We start from the raw sequence: 17,976 nt of genomic DNA on the forward strand, positions 1-17,976 counted from the left end.
TGGTTTCATCTGTCCACAGTATATTTTGCCAGTAGTGCTGTGGAACATCCAGGTGCTCTTTTGCAAACTTCAAACGTGCTGCAATATTCTTTTTGGACAGCAATGGCTTCCTCCGTGGTGTCCTCCCATGTACTCCATTCTTGTTTCATGTTTTCCTTATTGTAGATGTGTCAACAAAAATGTTAGCTTGTGCCAGAGATTTCTGTAGGTCTTTAGCTGACACTCTGGGATTCTTCTTTACCTCATGCAGCATTCTGCGCTGTGCTCTTGCAGTCATTTTTACAGGACGACCACGCCTAGGGAGAGTAGCAACAGTGCTAAACTTTCTCCATTTGTAGACAGTCTGTCTTACCGTGGACACATGAACATCAAGGCTTTTGGAGATACTTTTGTAACCCTTTCCAGCTTCATGCAAGTCAACAATTCTTGATCGTAGGTCTTCTGAGAGCTCTTTTCTGTGAGGCATGGTTCACATCAGACAGTGTGTGTGTTTAAGGGCAGGACAGCTGTCAGCAACACATCCAATATCACAACACTGATTGGAGTCAAGGTTGGCTCACTCCTGGCTCCAATTAGCTCTGGGAGAAGTCATTAAGCTAGGGCCTCACATACCTTTTCCTCCCTGCACTGTGAATGTTTACATGTTATGTGCAATTAAACCATGGCAACATCTAATGTTTGTGTAGTATTATGTTCAGCAGACTGTGTTCTTCTATTGTTGTGACTTAGATGATGTTCAGAGCACATTTTATGCCCAATTCATGCAAAACTCCACGTAATCTCAAGGGGTTCACATACTTTTTCTTGCAACTGTATATATATATATATATATCAGGGGCCGACTGACAACTCATGGGGCCCCTGTGTCCTTGCCCAAACTCAAAAAAGCCTATGAAAAAGGTACCAGGGACATCTCATGGGGCCCCCTACTGACCCCGGGCCCTAGGGCAGTGCCCGAGTTTCCAAATGGTCAGTCTGCCCCTGATATATATACATACATACAGTGAAGGAAATAAGTATTTTCTCCCCTGCTGATTTTGAATGTTTGCCCGCTCACAAAGAAATGATCGGTCTACAAATCGAATGTTCAGTGTATTGTAACACTGAGAGACAGAATACAACAACAAATTCAGCAGAAATGCGTCTAACAAATGATGACTGGTCTGCATATTCATGAGGGAAAGAAGGATTTGATCCCCTTCACAAAACATGACTTAGTACTTGGTGGCAAATCCCTTGTTGGCAATCACAGCGGTCAGACGTTTCCTGTAGTTGGCCACCAGGTTTGCACACATCTCAGGAGTTTCTCACCCAAGATTTGATGGTACATTGCCCCGTCCATCGTCCCCTTGATGGGGTGCAGTTGTCATGTCCCCTTAGCAGAAAAACACCCCCAAAGCAGAATGTTTCCACCACCATGTTTCACAGTTGGGATGGTGTTCTTGGGGTCATAGGCAGCATTCCTCCTCCTCCAAACACGGCGAGTTGAGTTGATGCCAAAGAGCTCGATGTTGGTCTCATCTGACCACAACACTTCCCACCAGTCCTGCTCTGCCTCATTCAGATGTTCAGTGGCAAACTTCAGACGGGCCTGGACATGTGCTCTCTTGAGCAGAGGGACCTTGCGGGCACTGCGGGATTTCAGTCCTTGTCGGCGTAGTGTGTTACCAATTGTTCTCTTGGTGACTGCGGTCCCAGCTGGCCGGAGATCATTGACAAGATCCTCACTCATAGTTCTGGGATGATTCCTCACTGTTCTCATGATCATTGACACTCCACGAGGGGAGATCTTGCACGGTGCACCGGTCCTAGGGAGACTGACAGTTGCTTTGTGTTTCTTCCATTTGCGAATGATTGCACCAACTGTTGTCACCTTCTCACCAAGCTGCTTGGCCATAGTTTGGTAGCCCAGTCCAGCCTTGTGTAGGTCTACAATCTTGTCCCTGACATCCCTGGACAGCTCTTTGGTCTTTGCCGTGGTGGAGGGTTTGGAATCTGATGGTTTGATTGCTCCTGTGGACAGGTGTCTTTTATACAGGTAACACATTTCTTTGTGAGTGGGCAAACATTCAAAATCAGCAGGGGATCAAATACCTATTTCCTTCACTGTGTATATATATATATATATATATATATCTATATATATATACTGTAAAGCGCTGTGTAAATTGACAGCACTTCATAAATACCTGTAATCATTAAATATTGCGTGCACATGTATAACATTTCATATATTGTCTGCACGTGTATAAAATTGTTACTTTGACTAAATTTGACCATAGATGGATCAAAATTTCAATCCATCCATGGCCATTTCCACTCGACAGAAGTCGTCGATTTAACAATCAACTTCTGTCAAATGGGAATGTGGGAAATTTTTCAGTTGATCAGAAGCTGCAGCCAATCAGGTGCAGCACTGATTGGTGTATTCAGACATCAGAGGTGTCCCCACTGTCTGAATACAATGGCACAGGGTGGGGTGGGAGGACTCCTCCATCCACCTCTCTTGTGTGGATGGGGGAATCCGTTCTTTTTTTTCCATCAGTCCTTGGGCTGATGGAGAAAAAAAAAATAGACCGTCTATGACCAGCCTAACTGGAAATTTCAGTTGAAGTGGTTGACATTGTAAACTTTGTATATCCTAAAATCAATAACATTCTTCTGACTTTTTACAGCCCCCTCCCTGGGTTAGTTAGGCATCGGGTGACATTATGATGATAATCATACTGGGTTCCCCACCCTCAGTGTGGGAGGAAATGTGAAACAGCCCTATAAATACACAGGGAAGGTTGTGAAAATGTTATAAACCGCAGGACTCTGTACAGGTAAGAAGCTTCATATATAGTAATACTACCGGTGTACATTGGGGGAAGACGGGGAGTAACTGCTTGGGGTGCAAAGTCATCCCAACGGTAACATGGAGCTGGTAATGGTACACTACATACAGCAGCATCATAGGTCATACACAGGGGGAGGAGGTAGTCAAGGGGTTAATGTATAGGTCACATACAGTGAGAAGATGGAGATGTAGGGGTTAATGTAGAGATGTGTAGGATGGGGGGGCGAAGGGTTAATATACAGGTCACATAGAGAGGAAAGCCGGAGAACATATGTATAGGAGAAAAGGGGATGAAAGGGTTAAACTTGACTTGCATCTCCTGCATTGGTTCCTCCATTCATACATTGGTGGTCCTTCCTCACCTTCTCCTGCTGTCAGACGTAGGGGAGGCCGCTCAGATATAAACAGTACACAGTTTATATCTAGGATCTCTGTGATTGGCCTCTCCATGACCAATGGCACTGGCTGAGGACATTGAAGAGATTGGTGGAGGCCGGGTTCAAGAGATAGGTAGTTGGACCATGTATGGAAAAGAGTAACAGGAAGTCTACCCAAGAGCTTGCACATGCTAATAAGAATATGCCTATTACACATATATTGGAGACGAAACTCAAAAACACAAATTTATTAAATTGCAGCTGGGTCCCCTCTGACAGCTCTGACAGTAAAAAGAATTGCGCAGCAATTAACAGATTAAAAAGAAAACACATGGGGTTCCCAGCCCCCCATCCATAGCAAGCCCTTCAGGTCTGCTATGGATTTTGAGGGGAGCCCCCATGCCAACATTTTTTTAAAAATGGCATGGCCTCCCCCCCAAAATCCATACCAGACCCTTATCCAAGCATGCAGCCCGACAGGTCAGGAATGGGGTGGACTAGCGAGCACCCTTCCCCCCCGAACCATACGAGGCTACATACCCTCAACATGGGGGGTGCTTTGGGGCAGAGGGGGCTTCCCCCTCCAAAGCACCTTGTCCCCATGCTCTTCCTCACATCTGTGGCTGTGGTGGTTGTGGGGGTCTGTGTGTGGGGGGGCTTATAAGAATCTGGAAGCCCCCTTTAACAAGGGGGCCCCCAAATCCCAGCCCCCTGCTATGTAAATGAGTATGTTACCGCTACCCATTCACAAAAAAGAAGGGTAGTGTGAAAATGACAGGAGAAAGTCTTTGACAAGTCCTTTATTAAAAAAAACATTTTAAAAATGTCCCCCGAAGTAGATCCAACGTCAATCATGATGCCTGCCGCCACCACTGACCCAAAAAAAGAAAGAAAAAAAACCGCTCGATGCTGGCTCCTGCTGTCTGACAGCTCTTAAATAGTTTGATGATGTCATAAGGGGGCGGGGTCACGTCATTATGTGCTGTGATTGGCCAAAGCATTTCACCTGACCTGTGGTCAGGTGCAATGCTTTGGCCAATCACAATACACTGTCACAATGCCAAACACACAAATGGCCATTGTTCGAGTCGAAGATACAGCCCATATTTAATTGATGTCAAATAGTGGATATAATCAATAGGCATTCAGACCAGATAAACAAGGGGGAACTAAATGTGATGAAACAACATAAAAGTATTAAGGGGTCAGCTGCCATTTCTCCTCTTAAACAACATAAAAGTATTAAGGGGTCAGCTGCCATTTCTCCTCTTAAAGGCGATCCCGCTAATGACAGAGACACATATTTGTTTTCATTGAATTCAAAAGAAAAATGAGCTGCATTACCTAGAGATATGTGATAAATACCTGACCTGTATGGATGCCCTTTTTCCTAATTCTGGATCCCTCAGACTGGCTATGTGCACATGTGGTACACAGATTAGTCCTGTCAATATAAGAAGGTGCTCCTAATGACAACTCGTTATGTGTATAAAAGACACCTGTCCACAGAATCATTCTTCCATTCAAACCTCCCCACCATGGGCAAGACCAAAGAGCTGTCCAAGGATGTCAGGGACAAGATTGTAGATCTGCACAAGGTTAGACTGGGCTACAAGACCATCAGCAAGAAACTTGGTGAGAAGGAAACTATTGGAGCGATTATTTGCAAATGGAAGAAATATAACATAACCATCAATCACCGTCAATCTGCAGCTCCATGCTAGATTTCGCCTCATGAGGTAAGGATGATCATGAGAATAGTGAAGGATCAGACCAGAACTACATGGGAGGAGCTTGTGAATGATCTCAAGGCAGTTGGATCTACAGTCACCAAACAAACCATTGGTAACACAATACGCTGACATGGATTGAAATCCTGCAGTGCCCTCAAGGTCCCCATCAGGAAGGCACGTGTACAGGCCCATCTGACGTTTGCCAATGAACATCTAAATGATTCAGAGAAGGATTGGGAGAAAGTGCTGTGCTTAGATGAGACCAAAGTTGAGTTCTCTGGCATTAACTCACCGTGTTTGGAGGAAGAAAAATGCTGACCATGACCCTAAGAACACCATCCCTACAGTCAAGCATGGAGGTGGAAACATTATTCTTTGGGGCTGTTTCTTTGCTAAACATACAGGCCACCTTTGCTGCATTGAGGGGCCATGTATTGTAAAATCTTGGATGAGAACCTTCTTCCCTCAGCCAAAACACTGAAGTTGGGTCATGGATGGATCTTCCAGCATGACAATGACCCAAAACATACCACCAAGGCAACAAAGGAGAGGCTCAAGAAGAAGAACATTAAGGTCATGGAGTGGCCTAGCCAGTCTCCAGACCTTAATCCTATAGAAAATTTATGGAGGGAGCTGAAGCTTCGAGTGGCCAAACAGCCAAGAAACCTTAAGGATTTAGAGAAGATCTGTAAAGAAGAGCGGACCAAAATCCCTCCTGAGATGTGTGCAAATCTGGTAACCAACTACAAGAAATGTTTTAGCTCTGTGCTCACCAACAAGGGTTCCTCCACCAAGTACCAAGTCAGGTTTTGCTCGGAGATCAAATCCTTATTCTACTCACTGAACTGCAACTCCATTTATAACATTTGTATCGTGTTTTTTTCAGAATTTTTGGTTGATATTCTGTCTCTATCATTTAAAATACTCCTATGATAAACATTACAGATCCTTTATTTCTTTGGAAGTGTGAAAACTTACAAAATATGCAGGGGATCAAATAATTATTTCTCCCACTATATATTAATGTTGGGGCTTGAAAGATTTTGCAGGAGTTTACTGAACCCTGGTCTCAATAAATTTGAGAACCACTGCCCTAGATGATATGTAGAACTTCAGAGCTTTCAGAACTTCCTGGAGCTTTCCTGTAACGACTGTTTATTTTATGTTTTTTTTATTAACCTATTGATGGTTCATTGTAGCTGAATATATTTCGGCATTATTTGACTGTTTGAGAATAGTAATTGACTCTCTGTGTCCTGATGTCCCTTCCAGAATGAAGACTCTGGTGGCTTTGCTCTTGCTGGGGTCGTTGGGTTTGGCTTGGCCCTGCAGCCCTCCACCTGGAGGTAAGAATAATATAATGGTAAAAAGTACAAAAACAGTTCACAAGACAAGGAGGAGGGTCTGGATATACTTTCCCAGCAGCAACTAGTGAATAAAAAAAAACTCCTCCAGGTATTGCAACCTTATGCCGATGATGTAAGTGTAGCGCTACCCCCGTAAGGGCCGCTGGGTGATGCCTGTCCTCTCGTGTTGCCTTGACCCTGGGAACTTCTCAGCCCTTCTGACACTCTAGGTTCTGACATTTTGTGGACCCCCTTTTGATGATCCACAGACACAATGTAAACCCAACACAGCACATTTCTGTATTGACAAAGGTAAACAGCAAGTACAAGGCGCTGGTCAACCAATCTCTAAAAGAAGCAACTAGGGTTGGTTGAACAGGACGCTAAATAATCCGGTAATATCAGAATGAAAAAGGCAAACAATAAGGAGCAGTCAGGTAATAATTATCCACTTGCCAACCACCCAGAGTACTTTTACCGTGGGTAGGCAGCATGTATAGGCACAGCAATGTACCCGTATGCCGCTTTGCCTGTATAGACACAGTGGGGTACCGCGCACCCGCTGGGGCATTCCGTTGTGCCCCACCCCCCAAGCGATTGCGTACAGCACAATTGCGATCACATGATCACAATGCCAACAAAGTTGTTATGAATGAATTTAATTCAAAACAGCTGCTCACAAGGTTACATAGTTACATAGTCTGGCTGAAAAAAGACAAAAGTCCACCTAGTTCACCCAACGTATCACATGGTACCTGGACCAATGCTTAAAAATATTTCTTTTTTTTCTTTAGTTTTTTTTTTTAACATGCTGTCATGTGTTCCTGCTCACCGCCACACCAGTCATACCATGACGCTGTACTGCGCTGGTGACAGTATGTTGAAAAAAAAACAAAAACTAATTTTAATTATGTATGGGGCTGTAAGAACACTAAGCAATTTGAAATATGCAGAGAAGATGGGAATGGTGGAGTCATGGTGGCTTGGGAGGCCTCAGTTCAAAGGGAGGGACCCTCTCTGAACCAGCATCGGAGAATCTAGTTCTGTACCTTGGGGGCAGGGGCGGACTGACCGTTTGGAAACTCGGGCACTGCCCGAGGGCCCGGGGTCAGTCGGGGGCCCCATGAGATGCCCCTGGTACCTTTTTCATAGGCTTTGACCCGCATGGGACTGCCTGTACATGAATGCAAGGGACACCTGGGAATCACGTGTGCTCCTTCACACAGATGTATGGATGGGTACACGGGTGTGAATGACGACTAGAATAGGGAAAGGTTACGGGGTAATAGGATGTGAGGCTGAACTGGATGGACTGGTGTCTCTCTTCAACCTCAACAAATACACCGGGATGCAGCGCTGTGTGCCCACCTTGTACCCAGGGGCGGCTGACCATTTGGAAACTCAGGCACTGCCCGAGGGCCCGGGGTCAGTAGGGGGCCCCATGAGATGCCCCTGGTACCTTTTTCATAGGCTTTTTTGAGTTTGGGCAAGGACACAGGGGCCCCATGATCCCCTATTGCCCGGGGGCCCCGTGAGTTGTCAGTCCACCCCTGCTTGGGGGATAAATCTTTCTTAGGCCAGCCATGCCTCTGACGCATTTCTCCCTCTCCATCAGGGTTTGGTCACAGAGGCATCATGCCATCATTGTTTGACTTCGGGGATCGGTTTTGAGCGGCGTCCACTTCTTCATATGCCGTATCAGTTTCTGGAATAACCTGGGACACGGCTCCCCTCTTCTTTCTCTGCCGGCGGGGAGACTTTTACCTGTACTTAGCCTTGAGCTGCACCACAAGTCTCCCACATGGTTTAAATAGTGTTTTTTTGTTTGTGGTGCTCAGATACAGTTCAGCTTTAGGGTATTACAAAGAAATAAAGCATTATGGCATAGATGGCACCTTGAAAATAGGAGATGATTATACTGGACAGAACACATCAAGTTGTGTTGGAGCTGTGCAGATGTTGGCCCCATTCCTACAGCAAACTTTTCATACATAGACTCCTAAATGTATAATTATGGAGTGTGTTCTGTTTTTCTTTCTTCAGCCACTAATATCGCCAGAAGCGGGGAAGCCTCGCAGAGTTCCACCTATCTTGGTGCCACGCCAATAGGTTACGCCAACAAGGCCACTGATGGTGTGAAAGATACAAACTGGTATCACGGCTTCTGTAGCCACACAAATGCGGACCCGTCGCCCTGGTGGAAGGTGGACCTGAAACAGAAACATAAAGTCAATACTGTTGTGGTCACCGGCCGGTCGGATGGTGTTATGGAACGGATGAGGGGTGCGGAGGTCCGAATTGGAAATTCTCCGGATAATAACAACCCAGTGTGAGTACCTCAGGGCCAGGACACTGTACATGGTCCATGTTGATGGTCTTCAGGCGTAAGTCAATGGCATCAGTTTGAGATGCTTCTCAGATCATTCTAAATTCATTGACAGGTGCAGTTGACCTTCTTCTGACCTCTTTTAACTTACCTGATCCTCTCGCAGCAGAGGGTGCTCCCCCATGCTCCAGCATTGGACTATCCCTCAGTATTTTCACATCCAATGCAGGGCTATGAATTCTGCATCGGTCTCAATGATGTAAGGACCTTGGACCCCTGGATCTAGTGGCATGGAGGAGTGGAGGATTGGGTACATGGATCCTCTTTTCTATGTCCCCTAGATGTAAATGACCCTTTTAGTGCCAGTGCAGCCCCAATGTAAGAATCATTTTTTGTTTCCCGGAGTTGGGCTTAATTTAATGTGATAGATTGTGGTACATGGGGCCCGTCAAAGGAAGTGAGAGTGGGGCCCACCTTCAAGCAGCATGCACTGTGGTGAGAAGTCAGTTTGGTCTAATGTGAGGGCTGTGATTCAATAGGTATGGTGTAGCAAGAATACTAAGGGGTAGATTTACTAAAATTGGTGCACTCAGAATCTGGTGTGATGGTGAGCATGGGAGCCAATCAGCTTCTAGCTTCAGCTTTGGCAATACAAATTGGAAGCTGATTGGTTTCTATGCAGAGCTGCACCAGATTTTGCACCCTCCAGGTTTGGTAAATAACTCCCAATGCCTCCTTTCACACGGGCGTTCCATTTGTCTGTTTTTCCTCTTTCCGTTGATGGATGAAAAACAGACACCTATGTATTTCTATGGCCAAGCGGATGTTATTGGATGATCATCCGTTGACATCCGCCTTTGTTAACATCCGTTTTTCGAGACGGAAGAAATCCATATTTTTGTTCTGTTAAAAAAAACAGGAGCAGACCTAAATGGATGTCGCCAGACAAACGGTCCGTTTTTGCATTGGTTGTTAGGAGCCGGTATATCATCAACCGGGGCATGCTAGGTCAATTATGTCTCAATGGGGATGGGGGCACCTGGAGACGTCATCAGGCGGCCATGCCCCTTAAGAACTGTCAGACGGCGGGAGCCTTCATTGGGTGCGGAACTCTTTTTTTGTTTTTTGGGGGTCACCAGTAGCGGCAGGCATCGTGATTGATGATGGACCTACACTAGGGGATCTTTTTTTTCTTTTTGTTTTTTTAAATAAAGGAAAAGGATAAGAATAAAAAGTCAAAAACTACATAATGTCTTCTTTATAACTACACTTTTTTTTTGTGAATGCGTAGGGGTACCATGTACTCATTCACATGGGGGGGGGGCAGGATCTGGGGGCCCCCTTGTTAAAGGGGTCTTTCAGACTCCAATAGGCCCCCTGCCTGCAGACCCCTAAAACCAAAGGCCAGGGTTGTGGGGAAGAGGCCCTTGTCCCCATCAACATGGGCACAAGGTGATTTGGGGGGGAAAGCCCCCCTGCCCCAAAGCACCCCCACCATGTTGAGGGCATGTGGCCTTCTTTGTCCCCTCCTTTCCTGGCCTGCAGGGCTGCATGCTTGGATAAAGGTCTGGTATGGATTTTAGGGGGGACCCCATGCTGAGGCTCAAGACAAGACCCTCACCCCCATCACCCTCCCACCACCACCACCACCAAAGGAGTGATCACTCCAACAGAGTAACAGGCTACATTTTGGCAGTATCCCAAGAGGGTCTCCCTGGAATAACTCTCTCTGGACATAAGCCCCTTTTATGTGGTATGACCTGTAGGGGGCAGTACCCTTGCAAAAAATGTCAGGAAAAGCATTAACCCTTCCAGTTTAGTTACCTTCAGCTCACAGGTCAACCTGAAGAAACAGTGTGACATCAAAACTTTGTAATATTGTAATATTTTGCACCAGACTGGCTCAATTAAAGCGTTACTAAACCCCGGACCCTGCGTTCGCTATATCTGGTCTCCCCGGACCCTGCATTCGCTATATCTGGTCTCCCCGGACCCTGCGTTCACTATATCTGGTCTCCCCGGACCCTGCGTTCACTATATCTGGTCTCCCACAGTACACAGAACACGGAAATGCAATTAGCAGTCTTCTGACTTCTATCAGTGTCCGGCTGAGCACTGGTTAAAGCTTGTAGGAGGAGTTTTCCTTGTCCTCTGCCTATCCTATGAGACTGCATAACCCCTGACCCTCTGTCTGGACAATGCTGATTGGCCCTCTGCTGATCATATGAACCCTTCCAAAGAAAAAAAAAATATCTCTAGCACTACACACCAAACAGAGCATGTGCAGACTTTCCACTGCTGCTCTGTACTATCAGCAGATGTATTGGGGACAGTAAAAGAAGGGGATGATCAGAGAAGACAGGATCAATCAGCCTTTTTTAACACAATGCAGAGGATTAACCCCTTAGGCTCCACAGCAAGTATAACAAGCATGTTTTACTGCATCTACAGACTGATTTTACAGTTGTGGGTTTAGTAACACTTTAACATGAGGACGCGAGCGCAGACAGGAAAAACAGGAAGAAAAACACACATTAACCCTCTTGTAGGCACCTGCACCGCATACTAACACAATATGAGAGACTTATACCTTGTACACACGATCGGAAAATCAGACGATAATCTGATTGTGATTGTTAGTGCACAGCTTTCAAGAGCCAATCATTTACAGGGATCAACTTTCCCTATAAATGTTATATCCAGTTATATTCTGTGTATCCAAGAAACAATCCAGCACTTTCCTACAGCAATCCACTGAGCTGGCCACAACCAACTCTTGAGAGAGTCTATTCCACATTCTCACAGCTCTTACTGTGAAGAAACCTTTCCGTGTTTGGAGATTACATTTCTTTTCCTCCAGACGTAAAGAGCGCCCCCTTGTCCTCTGTGATGACCTCAGGGGGAATAACTACACCGAGTTCACTATATGAACCACTGATGTATTTATACATGGAGATCATATCCCCCCTTATGTATTATACATGGAGATCATATCCCCCCCTTATGTATTATACATGGAGATCATATCCCCCCTTATGTATTATACATGGAGATCATATCCCCCCTTATGTATTGTACATGGAGATCATATCCCCCTTATGTATTATACATGGAGATCATATCCCCCCTTATGTATTATACATGGAGATCATATCCCCCCTTATGTATTATACACGGAGATCATATCCCCCCTTATGTATTATACATGGAGATCATATCCCCCCTTATGTATTATACATGGAGATTATATCCCCCCTCATGTATTATACATGGTGATCATATCCCCCCCTTATGTATTATACATGGAGATCATATCCCCCCTTATGTATTATACATGGAGATCATATCCCCCCTTATGTATTATACATGGAGATCATATCCCCCCTTATGTATTATACATGGAGATCATATCCCCCCCTTATGTATTATACATAGAGATCATATCCCCCCTTATGTATTATACATGGAGATCATATCCCCCTTATGTATTATACATGGAGATCATATCCCCCCTTATGTATTATACATGGAGATCATAGCCCCCCTTATGTATTTTACATGGAGATCATATCCCCCTTATGTATTATACATGGAGATCATATCCCCCCTTATGTATTATACATGGAGATCATATCCCCCTTATGTATTATACATGGAGATCATATCCCCCCTTATGTATCATACATGGAGATCATATCCCCCTTATGTATTATACATGGAGATCATATCCCCCCTTATGTATTATACATGCAGATCATATCCCCCCTTATGTATTATAAATGGAGATCATATCCCCCTTATGTATTATACATGGAGATCATATCCCCCCTTATGTATTATAAATGGAGATCATATCCCCCTTATGTATTATACACGGAGATCATATCCCCCTTATGTATTTTACATGGTAATCATATCCCCCCCCTTATGTATTTTACATGGTAATCATATCCCCCCCCTTATGTATTATACATGGAGATCACATCCCCCCTTATGTATTATACATGGAGATCACATCCCCCCTTATGTATTATACATGGAGATCATATCCCCCCTTATGTATTATACACGGAGATCATATCCCCCTTATGTATTATACATGGAGATCATATCCCCCTTATGTATTATACATGGAGATCATACCCCCTCTTATGTATTATGCATGGAGATCATATCCCCCCTTATGTATTATGCATGCAGATCATATCCCCCTTATGTATTATGCATGGAGATCATATCCCCCCTTATGTATTATACATGGAGATCATATCCCCCCTTATGTATTATACATGGAGATCATATCCCCCCCTTATGTATTATACATGGAGATCATATCCCCCTTATGTATTATACATGGAGATCATATCCCCCCTTATGTATTATACATGGAGATCATATCCCCCTTATGTATTATACATGGAGATCATATCCCCCCTTATGTATTATACATGGAGATCATATCCCCCCTTATGTATTATACATGGAGATCATATCCCCCTTATGTATTATACATGGAGATCATATCCCCCTTATGTATTATACATGCAGATCATATCCCCCTTATGTATTATACATGGAGATCATATCCCCCCTTATGTATTATACATGCAGATCATATCCCCCCTTATGTATTATACATGGAGATCATATCCCCCCCTTATGTATTATACATGGAGATCATATCCCCCTTATGTATTATACATGGAGATCATATCCCCCCTTATGTATTATACATGGAGATCATATCCCCCTTATGTATTATACATGGAGATCATATCCCCCCTTATGTATTATACATGGAGATCATATCCCCCCTTATGTATTATATATGGAGATCATATCCCCCCTTATGTATTATACATGGAGATCATATCCCCCCTTATGTATTATACATGGAGATCATATCCCCCCTTATGTATTATACATGGAGATCATATCCCCCCTTATGTATTATACATGGTGATCATATCCCCCCCTTATGTATTATACATGGAGATCATATCCCCTCTTATGTGTTGTACATGGACATCATATCCCCCCTTATGTATTATACATGGAGATCATATCCCCCCTTATGTATTATACATGGAGATCATATCCCCCCTTATGTGTTGTACATGGACATCATATCCCCCCTTATGTATTATACATGGAGATCATATCCCCCCTTATGTATTATACATGGAGATCATATCCCCCCTTATGTATTATACATGGAGATCATATCCCCCCCTTATGTATTATACATGGAGATCATATCCCCCCTTATGTATTATACATGGAGATCATATCCCCCCCTTATGTATTATACATGGAGATCATATCCCCCCTTATGTATTATACATGGAGATCATATCCCCCCTTATATATTATACATGGATATCATACCCCCCCTTATGTATTATACATGGTGATCATATCCCCCCTTATGTATTATACATGGAGATCATATCCCCCCTTATGTATTATACATGGAGATCATATCCCCCTATGTATTATACATGGAGATCATATCCCCCCTTATGTATTATACATGGAGATCATATCCCCCTTATGTAATATACATGGAGATCATATCCCCCTTATGTATTATACATGGAGATCATATCCCCCCTTATGTATTATACATGGTGATCATATCCCCCCTTATGTATTATACATGGAGATCATATCCCCCCTTATGTATTATACATGGAGATCATATCCCCCTTATGTATTATACATGGAGATCATACCCCCCCTTATGTATTATACATGGAGATCATATCCCCCCTTAATCTCCTCTTCTCAGTAGAGAATACATTCAGTTCCTCTAATCTTTCCTCATAGCTGATCTCCATGCCTCGTATCAGTTTGATTGCCCTTCTCTGTACTTTCTCCAGTCCCCCAATGTTCTTTTTGCGAATTGGTGCCCAAAACTGAACTGCATATTCCAGATGAGGTCTTACTAATGATTTATACCAGGGGGGGGGGATGATATCTCTCTCTCTGGAGTCTATACTTCTCCTAAAACAAGAGAGGATTTTGCTCATTTTAGAACCCGCAGCTTTGCATTGCTACCAAGATCCTTCTGCACCATTGACCCCCCCAGATCCTTCTCCACCATTGATTCCCCCAGATCCTTTTGCACCATTGATCCCCCAGTTGTACCCCCCTAGTATGTATGATGCATTCATATTCTTAGCCCCCAAGTACAGAACCTTACATTTATCAACATTAAACCTCATTGGCCACATAGTTGCACATTTAGGAGATATTCATCATATCTGGAGATACAGGCGACCAATCGGTGTTTATTGCCACTTTATACCACATAATGATGTTTACTTTCAATGGCCCCATTTTCTAAATTTCCCGTAGGTGAACACGTGTCTTTTTTGTATGATTGTGTTGGTCTTTGTTTGCCCTCCACAGGTGTGGTAAGGTCACCAGCATTTCTGATCCTGTGACAACTTTCTGCTGTAATGGGATGGAGGGTCAATACGTCAGCGTGGTGATCCCGGGGCGCAGTGAATACCTGCACCTGTGTGAGGTGGAGGTCTACGGTGACCCCGTGACTGAGGAAGACTCAAAGAAGAAGCTCTGCTGGTAAACCCCAGAAGAACATATCAGAAGGAATATTAAAGTTCATCATCAAACTTCATATCCAAAACAAAAATCCCATATCCTTAAGACCACCCCCCAAAAAATGAGACATCAATGTTTTCCCATCTGGCTGGAGGAGGACCCCTTTCCACTGGACACCTTGTAGTCTTGACTCACTCAAGAAACTCTTCAGAAATACCTGTCATTATTTTTTATTCAAAGCGGTAAACATAAGGGTCTGTTTATAAATGTTTTAACCCCAAATTCACACAACTTTCGCCCAGGTTTTGTATATTTCCAATTGAATCCAATTAGAAAAATGTGTTGTGGATGGCGTGTGGAAGGGTTTGAACCACTGCCGGGTTTTATTGATGCCTGAGTCCACTTCTTATATCACAGCTTCTGAGTCCATCACCTCAGATTCTTTTAGGCTAGATGATCTTTATCCTCTCCTATGCAGGTTCTGTAGAATGACCTTGACCTAGCAGGACCAGACACCCTTCAATCTGTTTGGGTCAAAAAGAGAACAGGATCTCCATGCTACAGTGGGAAAAATCAAAGCCAAACCTTGTAACAACTGTAGATCTCACACATTCTCCTTTCACTGGACACGTGTCCAGAAGAATGCAGAACTTTCTGCAGCAGACCTAAAGGTTCTTCTAAACTGAATTTTGTTGGGATAGGGATTAGACATATTGGAGACCTTTGCCCAAACACCCATGTGTTCCTACTAATAAGCAGGCCAGGAGATGCCTCCAGTGTTCCTCCCTCTTATCTCTATAGGCTTCCACACCAACATCGCCATATGCAAAGGATTGTGTTTACAGAAGTTCTGACCAGCACAGATGTTTAAGGATTATGGTGGTTTATCCTTCCACATGAAACCATCCTGTAGGACCTGTGGTCAGATTTAGACCATGACTCTCTGCTTCCCAGGGTGTGATACAGCTGTGACATGGGTCAGGAGGGTTCTGTGGAAGGTGTTCATTGTCCAAGCTCCAATTGGTTGCGTGTGAACATCCTACTATGCCACATCCTTTGAGACAGCCCTCTGGGGCTTTATGTCTGCTGCACTTTTGAGGCATCCTCTTGTGTCTCCTTTATCGCAAGGGCCAACTTTTACTAATTTGCTGGGTTGGTTCAAACTTATGAGCCATGAAATCCTTACAAAAAAAGTACTGACCTGCTCAAATTTGACAAAATGTTCCCAGCCACCCTCCTGTGGTACCATCCTTGAGACTCCTCCAGCTTCTCAGCTGTGTTACCAGCCCTGACATTGCTCCAGCTGTTCACCTAGCTCAGGGGTCTCCAAACTTTCTAGACAAAGGGCCAGTTTACTGTCCTTCAGACTTTAGGGGGGCTGGACTGCGGCCTTTGGGAGTAGAAAAGACCAGTGGGGGAAAACAATGCCCCATTTTTAGGCATTGTGCCCCCTTCATTGGTGTCAGTGAAAGTAACTGTGCCCTATCAGTGGGGTCATTAGGCCGCATTGTTGGCGTCATTGGGAGAAATTGTGACCCATCGCTGGTGTCATTGGGTGGAATTGTGCTCCACCATTGGTGTCAGTGAAATATTGAGAATATTGAGGGCCGGATAAAAGCAAGCCAAGGGTTGCATCTGGTCCTTGGGCCACAGTTTGGAGACCACTGGCTTAGCTGGTTGATTGCAGCATTTTTCATTTGCTGGGAGGGATGAAATCTTATCTGAAACATTACTGAATGTTTGCTGAAAAAAGGTTCAATAAAACATGTTTGCACCCATCATTGGTATCTTTGGGAGGAATTGTGCCCCAATATTGGTGCCAGTGAGAGCAACTGTTCCCCATCAGTGGGGTCATTAGGCCCCATTGTTGGTGTCATTGGGAGAAATTGTGACCCATCACTGGTGTCATTGTGTTGAATAGTGCCCCATCGTTGGTGTCATATGGAGGAATAGTGCCCCATCATTGGTGTCAGTAGGGGGCATTATGCCCCATCATTGATATCAGTAGGGGGAATTATGCCCAATAATTGATGTCAGTAGGGGGAATTATGCCCAATTATTGGTGTCAGTGAGCCCCATCATTGGTGTCTTTGGGAGGATTTGTGCCCCATCATTGGTGTCAGTGAGAGCAACTGTGCCCCATCAGTAGGGTCATTAGGCCCCATTGTTGGCGTCATTGGCAGAAATTGTGACCTATCACTGGCATCATTGGGTGGAATAGGACTCCATCATTGGCGTCATATGGAGAAATAGTGCCCCATCATTGGTGTCAGTGGGGGGGAATTATGCCCCATCATTGATGTCAGTAGGGAGAAATATGCCAAATTTTTGGTGTCAGTGAGCCCCATCATTGGTGTCTTTGGGAGGAATTGTGCTCTACCATTGGTGTCAGTGAAATATTGAGAATATTGAGGGCTGGATAAAAGCAAGCCAAGGGTTGCATCTGGTCCTTGGGCCACAGTTTGGAGACCACTGGCTTAGCTGGTTGATTGCAGCATTTTCCGTTTGCTGGGAGGGATGAAATCTTATCTGAAACATTACTGAATGTTTGCTGAAAAAAGGTTCAATAAAACGTGTTTGCAGAGAGCGATGCCTTATTATTGAGTGCGACTGGAACACAAACATAATTCAAAAGCTTGTTGTTTTAATCACATGAGCTGACAATCTAGTTCTACAGATACAATGTATTGCTTGGAAAAAAAATCCCAAAATGTTTTTTTTTGCTCACATTCCTGGTTGGTTCAAAGAGCTTGCAATCTACTTCCACTGTCAGCACAATCTGCTCAGT

At 44.2% G+C, this 17,976-nt stretch overlaps 1 protein-coding gene across 1 annotated transcript; it reads left to right on the plus strand.

Moving 5' to 3' along the window:
• The first annotated feature begins 6,222 nt into the window (after positions 1 to 6,222).
• On the plus strand, positions 6,223 to 17,774 carry LOC149434854 (fucolectin-like). The gene is made up of 3 exons (XM_089663301.1): positions 6,223 to 6,295; positions 8,339 to 8,624; positions 15,036 to 17,774. The coding sequence occupies exons 1-3, from the start codon at positions 6,223 to 6,225 to the stop codon at positions 15,211 to 15,213; spliced, it is 537 nt and encodes a 178-aa protein (XP_089519427.1). The 3' UTR covers positions 15,214 to 17,774.
• Positions 17,775 to 17,976: the final 202 nt, after the last annotated feature.

The sequence above is a fragment of the Staurois parvus genome, unplaced genomic scaffold (assembly GCF_062004578.1).
Source record: "Staurois parvus isolate SC_StPar_1 unplaced genomic scaffold, SC_StPar_1.0 ptg001651l, whole genome shotgun sequence".
NCBI lineage: Eukaryota > Metazoa > Chordata > Amphibia > Anura > Ranidae > Staurois > Staurois parvus.